This window comes from Ammospiza nelsoni, chromosome 9, assembly GCF_027579445.1.
Source record: "Ammospiza nelsoni isolate bAmmNel1 chromosome 9, bAmmNel1.pri, whole genome shotgun sequence".
NCBI classification, from domain to species: Eukaryota; Metazoa; Chordata; class Aves; order Passeriformes; family Passerellidae; genus Ammospiza; species Ammospiza nelsoni.
Window position 1 is genome coordinate 10,816,687 of NC_080641.1, and position 13,764 is coordinate 10,830,450.

Below are 13,764 nucleotides of genomic sequence, written 5' to 3' on the forward strand. Positions count from 1 at the left end.
TTTGTTGCTGTTATTTTATTTATTATTATTTTATTTTATAAACTGAGTATTTAGCAAACTCATTGTAATTCCCACAGTTATGGAAAAGAAATTTTCTTCAGACTGTTGGTGTAGCATTACACCACTCTAACATTGTATACTGTAGTATTTGTGTAGTATTGTGATGGTGAGGTGTTTGTAAGGATTCTCTGTGATACAAACAGCATTCCCTGCTGCTAAAACATTTGCACTCACCCTTTTGGCAATTAAATTGTTATTTATTAATTATGCATATTCACATATTCTTAATTATGTCTCCATAATTAAGTCTGACGTGCTTTTCTGGGTGAAATAGGGGGAAACTTTATGAAACAATCCTCTGAACTGCTCAGTCTGCTTTGGATATTTCAATGAGTGCTTCTCCCTTCCCACCAGGTGACAGAGACACGGACGGGTCCCCTCGGCTGCAGTAACTATGACAACCTAGATTCTGTCAGCTCTGTTCTGGTTCAGAGTCCTGAAAATAAGATTCAGTTGCAAGGTATGTAGGTGCAATTTCATTAATTTGTTTTTGGAATGGGGTGACATTTATCACGCTATTTGGGTTTTTTTCTTTCTTCCACCTCATAAAAGGTCATTTTCCTAATTTTTTTGTGTGTTTCTGTGCAATGAGTGCATTGCAGCCAAAGTGAAGGAAATGTCAGTACCTCGTGGTGCCTTTGAAATGGAAACAATTTCTACACCCATCAGAAAATAATTTGAATAGCCCTGTTAACATTTTGCATCCCTGTTTAGCATCCACTGGCACATCTCTTTAACAGCCTGAATTCCCAGAGATTCCACCAAGCTGGGGGTGACATTTGGTGTGCTCAGCCTGCTTTGCACATGCTGAGCAGTAGCTGACACCCCCTGCACTTGTTGCACCAAAATTGATGGAGTCACTAGAAAAACAGGATATACATTTTCAAATACTCTAAATCAGGAGGAGTCAAAGGGCTTCTCCTCTTGGGAATTAAAATTTAAAAAAAAAACAACTTGGAGGGTTAAAATCTCACTCATTAGGAAAATAGTAATAATTGTGTATAAATAAAAATGAAAAATACACAGAAGCAGAAAGAGGAAGCAAAAGGAAGAAGAGAGTCTTCATTTCTAAATAATATTCTTTTTTTCAAAATTCCAGCAGAAGCATTTCCTGGCCTGCATATTAAGACATAAGAATTTTTGAAAAATCCCCCTTTATGGTATTAGACCATTAATAATTTTTATTTTCAGTAACAAAAATAAAGCATGAGCAAATTATGACTATGAAAACACCCACTGAATTCTCTTTAATGTGTGTGTTTGTGCACACCTCTGACTCTATGCCATGAGAGAGCCATACAATTCTTAATTTGCAGTTGAAAGTAGATATACAACTGTTTCCAAGATTTAAAGTTTTCTATATGAATTTGTAATCACTCAAACAGTGTGAGGTGGTTGGTGATATTAAGAACAGCTCTCAGGGGTGATGATCCCTGTGGTCCCTTCAGTCTCAGGATAGTCCATGATTCTATGACTCTTCCTTAAAATATCCGTATGTGTTTTCTCCCTTTCCTTTCTTTCCAGAATCAGTTAAATCAATTAAAATATAAAATTATTTCTCAGAGAGAATTTTTTTTTTTACAAAAACTTGTCATTTCCACTGGGATGCCATGAATATTTCCAGAAAACATAATTTTTTATGGTTTCCATCATATTCATGATGTTTTTCTGTTAAAATCTGGAAAATAATCTTTGCATCTCTCAGACTGTGGAGAAATGTATCATCAGAACTGTGTAAACTCTTTAATGGAAGAATTGAGCTGGGCTTTTTATTCCTTTCACATCCTCTATGGTTGAAAAAAAGAATGGTTTTTCACAAGACAGTAGCAGAGTTTTCCAAATTTTGACAGGAGACAGAAGGAAGCACAGCCAGACCAGGTTTCAGCAATTGAAAAGGTTCTGAAATTCCTGTTATAGCTGTAGTTTTGTATATACTTAAAAAGAAGGAATAAATCTCTGTGAAATCATCCAAGTGCCTGTGGAGAAAAAACTTATATCACCAAATACCAAAATCATATGATAAGAAATTACTTGGAACACATATTGCAGGAGTTTTTTGAGGCCCCGCAGGAGCTGGACTTTGCACCCTTTCCATGCTAAAACTGAAGTAGATTTAAGAATGAATTTTCTTACTCAAGGTTTTGCAGCCCTACCCTTCACATCCAATTGACTGTCCCACAGCAGTTTGCTACCAATGCTAGAAAAGTAATCAGCCAAACTTTATTTTTCAAAGATTTCAACCAACGCAATTTTGCCCTTCCTTCTTAGTTTACCCCTCCAGAATCACAGGAGATAATGAGTTGTTTAGACAAGCTACATCTTGTGCCAAAAGAAGCATGGAAAACAAGCCCAATTTTGGATGGAAATGTTTACACCTCTTTTCCTGATTATGCTGTCTCTTCACTCTGTCTCTCAGGGCTGCTTTCCCTTCATCAGCATTTTCAGAATCTGCATTATTGCTGGCACCAGGATTATAATTCAGTTGTGTGATTTCCTGCTGCAAGGCTCTGGCTGCTATTCACTCAGCAAGGAGAAGCTGATGTTACCCAATCCCCCTAGGAAAATTAAAACAATAAACTTTCTCTCAGAGGAATACAGGTTACTCATTAGTGGATGGATATTCCATGCTGAGAGGGAAATGTGAGGAATATGTCTGAAAATAATTTTTAAGAAAGGAAATACATGACATGGTATAAGTGCTGGACAGATGTACAAATCCTCCTAAAAACTCCATATATTTTTGGTTTTCATAACTCTTTGTTTGTTTGCTGTGTGAGCTGGTGAAGCTGCTCAGCTCCAGAACTTTATATTTAACACCAAAATATTTCCTCCATTTCCTACAGGTCTTCAGGTCATCCTTCCTGAGTACCTGCAGGAGCACTTTGTGCAGGCTGCTCTGAGCTACATTGCCTGCAATTCAGAGGGGGAGTTCATCTGCAAGGACAATGACTGCTGGTGCCAGTGTGGCCCCAAATTCCCCGAGTGCAACTGTCCCTACATGGACATTCAAGCCATGGAAGAGAACCTGCTCCGCATAAGTGAGACCTGGAATGCATACAACAGTGAATTTGAAGAATCTGGTGAGGTTTTTTTTTTAAATTTATTTTCCCCCCCTCTTTGGCTGTATCCCATAGATTGGTTTATGTTCCAACTGGCCCCAGCCACGCTCTTACAACTTTTTCATGCCATGTTGTCACAGTCATATTTTCTGAAAAATCCTCTTTGCCCAGGATTCTCCTCCTGGGGAGCAGACAAGCCTCAGAGAAAAAGGAAAACAATATTATCCCGTTTCCTTCTCCCTGTTTTGCTGCTTTGGAATGTGATTTGGAGATTGTTTATCCAACAGGTGGTTAAATCAATACAATTCACATGTTGGATAAACAATCTCCAAATCACATTCCAAAGCAGCAAAACAGGGAGAAGGAAACGGGATAATATTGTTTTCCTTTTTCTCTGAGGCTTGTCTGCTCCCCAGGAGGAGAATCCTGGGCAAAGAGGATTTTTCAGAAAATATGATGGTGTGACACCACATTAGTTTTTCTTTAATCTATCAAGGTTTGTTTCATGTCAGAACCCTAATTACTAAAAATTTTAGACTTTCTATACTGACAAAAAATAACTCCCAAGAAAACACTACATTTAACTTGAGGCCACAAAGAAAACTTCCAAAGTTAAATAATAGAACTAAAATCTTAAGTATATAGTTTAAATAGAAGTATATTATATCACATAGTAAAATACCTTGAAGTTTTAGAATATAGTAATATATATAAAAATTTTTAAAATTTTTAGAATGTTTAGAATTTTTAAAGCAGTAACTAGTCCTTTTTCTTCATCTTCTTCATGAATTTACGTAGTATTGTATAATTAAATAAAAAAATCCACATTACAAACCATGAGTAATTAGTTACTGAGTTAAAAGTAAAAATAATTTAATTTCTTAAAAACAGTTTATCCTTAAAAATTTTTCTCCATTTATACAAAGAAAAATACAACTCCATTTTTAGTTTATTAAAATAAAATACTATACAACTCACAGCTTGTGAGTTCTATATAAACAGTTACAATAAATATATTATAATAATATAATAACTGTAACTATAATATAAATAAAATCTAATAAATATCTAAATCCAAACCAAAAATACCATCTCATTAATTTAATCCCAGCCTTAACAAAAAAAAACAAAACAAAAAATCCACAGTTTCATGCATCATTTCATCTGTCCTGATCATCAGAATTTCCTGTCCCACAGAGAATGGGAGCTACAGGTAAAATCAGCTTCTGAACAACTGTTTTCACAACTCACTTGTTCAGTGCTATCACAAACAGCTGTCTGGCCAGATGGTGGGAAAAGTAAGGAGAGCTCAGCAGACCTGGGAAAAATTGTTGAGAAAAAAAAAAAGAATTGAGGGAGATAGGAAAAGTCAGAAAGAATACAAAAATCACAGGTTGCAACGAGTTGTGTTGGAGGAGGAGAACAAAACAGTAGAAGAGAAAAGGAGGAAAACCATACAGTGGTTAAGGGAAGGGCAGAATAAATATCAGTAAAACAGTGTCGATGAACAGTACTTTATAGACATCCATTTTTATATTTCTTGTTTTATTGTTAAAGACTGATTCCTCAGCTCAAGAGAGCTGGTAATTTCAAGAGACCCTGTATCAGTTAAATGCCATTTGTTGCAATTTTTAACCTGATGCTGTTTTTTAGCTGAGTCTGTTTAGAAGATCTGAAGCCCTTTTTCTATCCCCATTCTCACATTTAGCAGGAGGACATCAGAATTTACAATATTTCTCCTTGGAGGGCCACAGACATCTCTGACTGTAAAAGCAGGAATAAATGTGTTGGTTTTGTGTACATTTGGGTGCATTTTCCCAATGACTATTTGGACACTTTTAATTATTTTTGGAGCCATGCTATCTTTTACTACTTTGCAAACTAGGGCAAATATGTTGACTTTTCAGAATGGCACATATTTGCAATATTTTGTCTTATCTGAATGGGCTGTGACATTGTTCAGTGCCTGAAAAATGTCCTTTGCAGGATCCTACTTAACAGCAATTTTACTCAAGCTGGAAGAACACATACATCTGTGGAGGGTTCTTACGGCGAGCTGTATAATGGACATCAAGTTAATTATGAGTTTGAATCATTGTCAGCTACATTTCTAGTCCTATGCTCAGGTCTGTGACACGAATGTCAGGGGAAAATTGGTAAGAGTTAAATTCTGGGCTTTTAAAAGACTCTTTAGCTCTGCTGGGTGAATCACTAAAATGCCAACTTGACATATATCTGTCAATTTGGTAATTGCTAGTAGGTGTGGTTACTAAGAAGTGTGAAATTTAGGTTATTAACATCATTAAGACATATGCCACACTCCCCTCTTTAGCCCTTGAAATATTTAAATCATTTAAAATCTAATAAATATACCAAGCATGACTTCCACAACTCAGAGGTAACTTCTAATATTTCTGCTTTTGTCTCATAAAGTGTTTTGCATAAAGATGGTCATAGGAAGATGAGATAGGTAACCTTGTATGGGTCTGAACTTGGAAAAAAGCTGGCATGGGAATTTTTGATTGATAACTTAGTCATTGAGCAGCCAACCTCATATAAATCACATATTAGCACTGAGCAGCTCTTCCAGTGCTGTCACACATGATCTGTAAGCATTTCCAGCCACACTGATCTATATATATGTATATATATACATGTAGATATACAGATATATAGATATTTATAACCATTAAGACATATTCTGAAACATTTGGAGCTTGAGCAATATTTCCATAATGAAAAATTATGAACAAATATCAGTGTGATCTGATCCATGTTAGCAGCACGTTCTGGCAACAAAAGTGACCTTTATTAAGGAACACTAGAAAACTGCTAAGTCTTTTTCTAAATCAGTGGAAATCAGCTTCTTAGATAACAGTATGTTGCTTTATTCTAATCTATTTATAATAAAAAATAAATTCACTAGAAAGGAGGCCAGATTATGTAGTAATTTCAGTCTGAGCAGCCAGTGACAAAATAATCCAGAGCAGTCACTGCTGGCCCATATAATCTACTATTAATGGCAGAGGAATTAATGAACTCATTAATTCCCTTCTATGACACTGTGAATTCCAGAGTCAACTAAAGGCAAATACAAGAGAATTAATTTTTTACCTTTTCTGCTTCCAAACCCTTTCTTAGTTTAGATGTTACAAATCAGTCTTCTGACTCCAGAAACAAATCTTGTCCCCTTATACTGACATGTAAAACTTACTGGGGTCATTTGAGGCCATTCACTGTGGGCAGGATTTAGTTTAAAGAGGAAGTAAATATTCTATTTAAGAGGGTTTGTTTATTCTCTGTGTTATCTCTCCTCCTGTCTGTTCAAGATAAAACAACTGAGGAAAGATTTTTTTTTGAAGAAAGGATGAGAGGGCTGGGGTTGTTCAGCCTGGAGAAGAGAAGGCTCAGGGACAATGTATTAAATACCTGAAGGGAGGGTGCCAAGAGAACAGAGCAAAGCTCTTCATTGGCACCCAGTGACAGGAGAAGGGGAAATGGGAACAAACTGGAAGACAGGAGGTTCCCTCTGGTCACCAGGAAAGAGTTTTTCACTGAGGGTGACCCAGTGCTGGCACAGGGAAGTTGTGGAGCCTCCTCTCCTGGAGTTCTCCAAAGCTTGACTGGCCATGGTCCTGGGCAGCTGGGTCTAGGTGGCCCTGCCTCAGCAGGAGTTTGGACCAGGGTTTCTTCCCCATCTCAGCCATTCTTCGATCAAAGATTTGTGGAAATCTTCCTGATTTCCACACAGGAAGACTCTGGTCTGCACTCTGGGCCTGCTGGTAGTGACAATTCTCTTGAGCCCCTCTGGCTGTTGCAGGTTACATGACCAAACACATCCCAGCTCAGAATGTGCTCTTTATCCTTATGTGCAGACTGCATTTTGCTCAGGCTCTTCTGGCACTTTTTAACTACTCAAATCCCATTTTGGAAGATGTGCAGCAATATGTTATTTATCTCTCAGTAAATTTGGCTGCCTTTTTCATTTCTCTAGCTGCCCTCCAGCAATAAATATTTGATCACTATTAGCTCAATGAGCTTTGTATAACCTCTTAGTGTCAGGTTATGTACCAAGATCTTAAAAAAATTACAAGAGCTTCCTTCAAATTGTTTACTCTGAACCATCTGCTTATCCTTTATCAGATCTTGTGGCCTCCAGACTCTACTACTACCCAAGAAAATGAGCAGCTGTTTCCTTATCAAAAATCCGTACGAAAGCTGTTCAACCTTTATTAACAAATTTCATTAACTTCTTGAGGAGTTTGGCTGAATTACTGTGTAGGCAAAGTGCTCCCTGAGACCATCATTCCAAGAAGCTGTGTTCTTACTACTAACACTGAAAATATCTAATGGAACCAAGCAGGGCTCCATTTTCCTTTCCTGATATGCATGGAAGTAGCCTTTGTAGCCTGAAAGGACAACTAAAACCAACAAACAAACTCGTGATGCAGTTTGACCTGCTGCTTTCACAGGTCACTCAGTTTCCCTGAGATTCCAGGCTGTGGAGTCCACCCATGTTAGATTAAAGCTGTGCAACCTTCTCGAGTGTCCCTGAAGCCTTCCTAACCTTTTCAGTGTTCAATTGTTCTTTAATATTGCAAATTTTCTTGTTCCCCTTCTGCCCCAATACAGGAGCACCTTCTTGTCCAGGTGTTTCTCCTACCTTGCCTCAGTGAACTCCACCTTTCTATTGCAGAAAAAAGGTTTGACCTAGAGCACTTGGATGTCTTTTGTTTCCCCCAATAAAGAGTGTCAAATATTCCTTGAAAATATTCTCACATTTTGGAAGTAGGTGGGACTTCCACAGCTTATGGTTGGAGCAGTGCTGAAGATGGTGCAGATAAATAATTTGCTGTGTTACACATTTGGGAAGATTTTGAGAGTGATAAAAAGTTAATATACAAAGAAACTAATTCTGACATAAAACACTGAATGGCAATTTAGCATGTTCCAGAGATCATGATCTGCTCTAAAATATAGTAAAGTCAAGAAGACCCCCAAAACCATCCACAAGCTCTGCTCTAAAATATAGTAAAGTCAAGAAGACCCCCAAAACCATCCACAAGCTCTGGATTCTGACAACCAGTATAAGAACATGATCACACTATGCCTGTGCCATTATTTTGGTGTGGTTGGCTGCTGAGTATTTTTGGAAACCTGAACACTCCATTTAAACAATTTAAATGACAGCAATTTTCTTTTAAGGTGATCTGGTTGTTGACATTGAAAAAAAATGTAGCAGTTCCTGCAGTGTAATTTCATCTTTCAGAATTAAAAAGGCTATCAAAATAAATAAGGACATCACTGAAAATGTTGCTCAAAAAATAGAAAATGGCAAAATTGCGTTTTCATAATTTCTCTTTTATATCACTAGCATTTATGAGACCTCCTGGAAATATGAAAGTAAAATCTTCCATCAAGCATTTCTTTTCACATATCTGACATGCAATGGCAGCTTGTTGCCTTCTCTCTGCATATTTCACAATATGCTGAGCATTGGATTTTTTCCTCCTTGAAGGCAACAAAATTCCTTTTGGAATATATCCTTGGAAAGCATGAGATCAGGAGATGTATAATAAATATTATGATACATAAACTCAAAGTAGCTTTGAAACAACAAACTCATTCTGTTAAACATTTAGTTTAAATACCAGCTAAGATGGAAGGAAAGAGCACACCCACCACAAACTGGACAGAAATTTGCCTGTCACAGCTGGGCTCAAGGGTGATTCAGTGAAGCACTGAAATATGTGCTTGTATGAATCATTTGAAGTGTTTGAGGAAGTGAAAATAACATTTTTTAAACAATTTGTAGTCCATTAAGTTCAGGGATTTGACTTGAATGTCCAGTAGAAGCTTTAGAGAAGCAGAGCCAGAGCCATGGAGGCCCCTGAAGGGTTTGACCACAGAACACAAACAGACACGATGGACACAGACAGAATTAATCAGAAGTCACCTTGCAAATATTTTGAAGTGCATCCATCCACAGCTTTAAATGACAAACAACTTCTCAAAATGTCGAGTTTGATTTTTTTTCAGTCACTTCTGTATCTGCTTTACAGAGATAATTCAAAAGGTAAATTTCAGTATCACAGAAAGTGCGAGTCATGAAAGTGCAGCCAAAGTAAATTGATATTAACTTTCACATGAATATTTGCTGAAACTATTTTTCATTGTCCATCCATCCACCATCAGTGCTTTGATTGCAAAGTACTAACAGAAATGAATTGCTGGTGCAAGCTATTCTTAAATCCCTGGCTTCATTGGATTTGGATTTCATGTCTAAGGCATTCCATAATTCCTTAATAACTCTGGGATGTCTTGATATTGAGCATTGGTTACCCTTTACATGTACAGACTTAAAATCATCTGAAAAAATGCACAGTTTAGAAAGGTTCACCTGAAAATGAGGTCTGAACCTCAGTTAATACATAGCACTGCATAGATGTTAACAAAGTTTTTTTTGTTTGCTCAGCAGAGATTGCTTTGGAGACTTTGGAGTCCTGTTTCTCAGTTCAATTATATTTTTCCCTTTCTTTACAGTGATTGAAATAATGATGTTCCCAAAATCCCTTGTATAAAAGAATTGGATTTAAAGGGTTGGAGAAAGTGGATTCTAATAGAGGAGATGATAAGCTTATTACTGAATTAAAAATCAGTAATACTGAAGGTGGGGAAGTCCAACCATTTCATTATTTTTTGGGAGGTAGCATTTGCATCCTATATAATTACTTTTATGCAAAACCTACAGAAAGTAATAGGAAAGATCATCTCCAGGATTCCATAATCTGCAGTGAGATTTAGAGAATTATCCGTTTAATAGTGCCAGGTATTTATATCTCCATTTTCAAAAGTGCAAAACGTGGAAAATCACCGTATTTTGCTGATACACTTTCCTTACTCTCACTTCTCCTTCAGCTCATATTTTCCAAAATGAAGTAAGCCTATGCTGAAAAATACCAATTTGGGAATAAGAAAGGCTCTTTCCACTCTTTCCATCAAATCTGTGGAGCTGGTTTAGGACAGCCAAGCACAACAGAAGATAGACCAACCTTTGGTGGTCACACCCTGTCTGTATAAAACAGGACCCTGCCTCACTCCTGGCTTCAAAACTCTTCCACTATTTCTTGAGGAGTGTTCTCACACTCTCCCTGTTTTCACACTGAAAGTTGCTTCCAACTGCCAGGCTGCAAACTCTTGTAAAATACAGCAAAATCAAAGCTGAAAATGAACATTGCAGGTGCTCAGGGGTGTTAGTGTTATATTTTCTGAAAAATCCTTTTTGCTAGGATTTTTTCTTTTGGGAAGCTAGGAAGCCTCAGAGAACTATCTGATTGCTTCTCTTGTGTTTTGTTGCTTTGGAATGTGGTTGGAGATTGTTTATTCAACAAGTAGGTGTTTAATTAGTTTCATGTGAATTGTTTTTACTTAATAAGCGATTACTATCTAGTTGTGCAGAGACTGGAAGCAGTCATGAGAGTTTTTAGTGAGTATCTTGTTAAACCTTCTGTAAGTATCTTTTCTCTATTCTTTAGTATAGTTTAGTATAGCATTCTTTAATATAATATAGTATCATAAAATAATAAATTAACCTTCTAAAAACATAGTCAGATTCTCAATTCTTCCTTCCTCCTTAGGACCCCAAAATATCGCACAGGGGAGAATTCCTTACACTCCCTGTCAGCTTCAGGTGTTTGTTACAGATGGACAGCACTGCCTTTGTGATTGCTGAGGCTGTAAAGAAGCCGCAAAATAGAATTCAGATGTTGTCTCAACATCAGAGACAGTCCAACAGTCAATCAATACACCCAGCTATAGCAAGTGATCATATTTGATCTCAAAATCTACACAAATCTCTCAGTACTTCTTAGAAAAGAGAATTATAGTCCTAATTCTTGCATGTAGATGCCCTAAGATGCTGAGCACATAGCAATAAAGAGTGATACATCTGTTGAGTTATTTTTTTCATCCATTTTTTTGTAGCAATCAAAAAATAACAGATATGGCTGGACTTACTTAATTTGCTAAAAATATATTGATGCTTTGAGAAAGCAAGTGCAAAGCCAGGCAGTTAAACAAAATACAAAGTTATATCTTTAACTTAGATTTGAATAGACTAAATTTCAAGCTAGAAAAAAAGTCATGTAAATAAATTTGAATAGATTGTCCAGCGCTGAAGGCAGAAACCTTCTGTGATGCACAGAATACATTATGAGGCAGCCGAAGACAAATTCAAATCTTCAAGATCAAATGTGAACCGCAACATAAAGGCACAGGGGGCAAGAAGTCTGCATCATTAGATAAGTAGTAGCTTTTTCACCATTTCATACACCATTGTTCTGCAATCATCTTAATTATGGATTATATTAATATTTCCTGGCAGTGCATTAAGGCATACAACCAGTGGAACAGTCTTTCTCCTCCTCTCCATCAGACAAGCATTTTAAACTATTGCTGTCATATTCTTCCTGATGGACAACTCCAGAAAAGCTGCAGCAAATCTGCATTCAGCCTGTGAAATTTAATCTTTAAAATCCCTCTATCTAGTCAGAAAAATCAAGTGTAATTTTGTTTGCCACCTCAATAAGGTGCAGATTTTTGCTACTCCTGTGGCACAAATCCTTTCTTAAAACTGTTTAGCAGAAGAGGACACCGTGGGATTCCTTTTTATTGCCTCTCTCTGCATCCAAATCAAAGTCACCTGGCTGACAAGTAAAAAAGGTAATTCTTCCCAGCACCAAGCTTGTGGATTGATATCATGGAGACACTGACCTGGGTCCCAACCTTCTTCTTTCTTACCAGCAGTGATAATGACAACCCTAACAGCTAAAAAATGCCCTCAATAACTCCTGTGTAAAATACAGCAATGGTGTCTTAAAAAATTTCATTTAATCTCGAGCTAAAAATTATCTTGGAATATATAGTGTTTGTTATGGTTCTTCTACTATAGGAGGAGAGAAAACAACCACACTCTGCCCCCTCTAAAAAAAGCCCAGAAAAGCTCCCCCCAAAAAAGGCCAACAAAAATCCCTCAAAGAGAAACTACATTCTAAGACAGACATTTTAAAACATGTACCAAATGTCTCATTTATACCTGCTTCAAATTACTAAAAGGAAAGTAAAAGGGCAGAAGGTAACTGCAGGCATAATTTGGAAATGTCAGTTTAAACAGAGATGTTGTGTTGTACACTCTGATCAGAAGAAACTCATTGCATTTATAATGGAAAAAAAGATGCCCAGACTGATTTTCAGGCTCAGTGTTGAGATTTCAAATCCTAAATAATGTCACAAGATGACAAGGTTTCACAGACAGACTGTAAATTCACTCCATCATTTGCAGCGAAGGCAGTTTGCACTGGAAGTCCCCTCTTAGTCCAGTGACATATTCTTGCTTTTCCAGCTGCAGTGATTCAATTAAAATTCAGGTAAAATGAGACTAAAAATGAAACCTGGAATTCAAACGGAATGCTGGAGGATTTCTTCAATTTATGGACACCACAAATGTAAGCTTGCTGTCTGAAGAGCTTTGTTTTGGTGAGTTTGGGGCAAGGCTCCTTGCACGGAGCCCATCGCAGATGTGCCTGGGTCACTGTGCACAGTCTGTCTCTCTCTGCTGACCAGGACAGAGCCATTGCCATGCAAAGTGAGTCCCATTTGAAATCTTAATTGAAAGACTCCTTGTGAACAGTCTGAACTGACTCACTGGCAGCTGAAGGTGCTTTTTAATCACTGAGAATAAAGACTTCAATCAATATGGTTCAAACTATTTGCCCCTGAGCAGTGGAGCGGTGGTTTGCTTTCAAGCACTGCTTACAGCCTCAGGCTCAGGGCCAGGAAAACTTAGCCCCCTGAGTTCTTAATACAATTATTGTTTTCTCCATTATCTTGCAGGGGTGTTAATTTGCCTCCCAGTAATTAACTTCTCTCTGTGGTTGTCAGGAAGTTTAATCAATAACATGAGCAGATACACCAAGCTGCCGTTCCTTCTGTGACCAATGCTCCCCTCCCAGCTCTTCCTGCCTGTGGAGGTGTCTCTGTTTTAATAAAATGAACAGGTGGGATGTGCATAATGTCTTTGGAGGGTCAGTCTCTAAATTGTTCCTGTTCTACTTCAGAAATGATGGTACAGCTGCCCCTGTTCCAAAACTAAAAGCATTATCCAACTTCTGCTGCACCTGGCAAATCAACTTTATAAAGTTTCACGTGGCACCGCATTCTGAGATGCTTCAAACACTGTGATGACATTGTAATAAGAGGAGGAGCAGAAGGCTTGATCTAATATAATTCTACTTATGTCCACCATGTACAGGACATAATGTAATTCCCTTCAAAGCTAGTGACAAAATCCCCTCGTTCTTGGTGGAATTCCAATCTGCCTTGGCAGCTTTGGGCTTGCTTTATTAAGAGTGATGTCACTCTGTGGCCTCTCTTTTGTTCTAGGGCAGTGTTGTCTGTTCTGATTCATAGCTTCTTAAATCTTCTCCTGGAACAGCTTAACACTGCTTATTTACTTCACTGTGTTTTCCAAGAACATTTTTCAGTGTCACTCATTCTCTTCCCTCCTTTATCCTCCTGTGAATCATTACATGTTTATTTACCCTACCCAGTTTTCAAACTCTAGGAGTTTCCAGCATAAGGAATATGT

The 13,764-nt window shown here is 37.5% G+C and overlaps 1 protein-coding gene across 1 annotated transcript in view; it reads left to right on the forward strand.

Annotated features, from left to right (window-relative positions):
- Nucleotides 1-13,764, forward strand: part of BRINP3 (BMP/retinoic acid inducible neural specific 3) — a 199,066-nt gene that overhangs the window by 135,864 nt on the left and 49,438 nt on the right. The window contains exons 5-6 of the mRNA XM_059478341.1: nucleotides 415-520; nucleotides 2,904-3,140. Coding sequence (XP_059334324.1) covers nucleotides 415-520; nucleotides 2,904-3,140 — 343 coding nt within the window. The remainder of the gene's footprint in view (nucleotides 1-414; nucleotides 521-2,903; nucleotides 3,141-13,764) is intronic.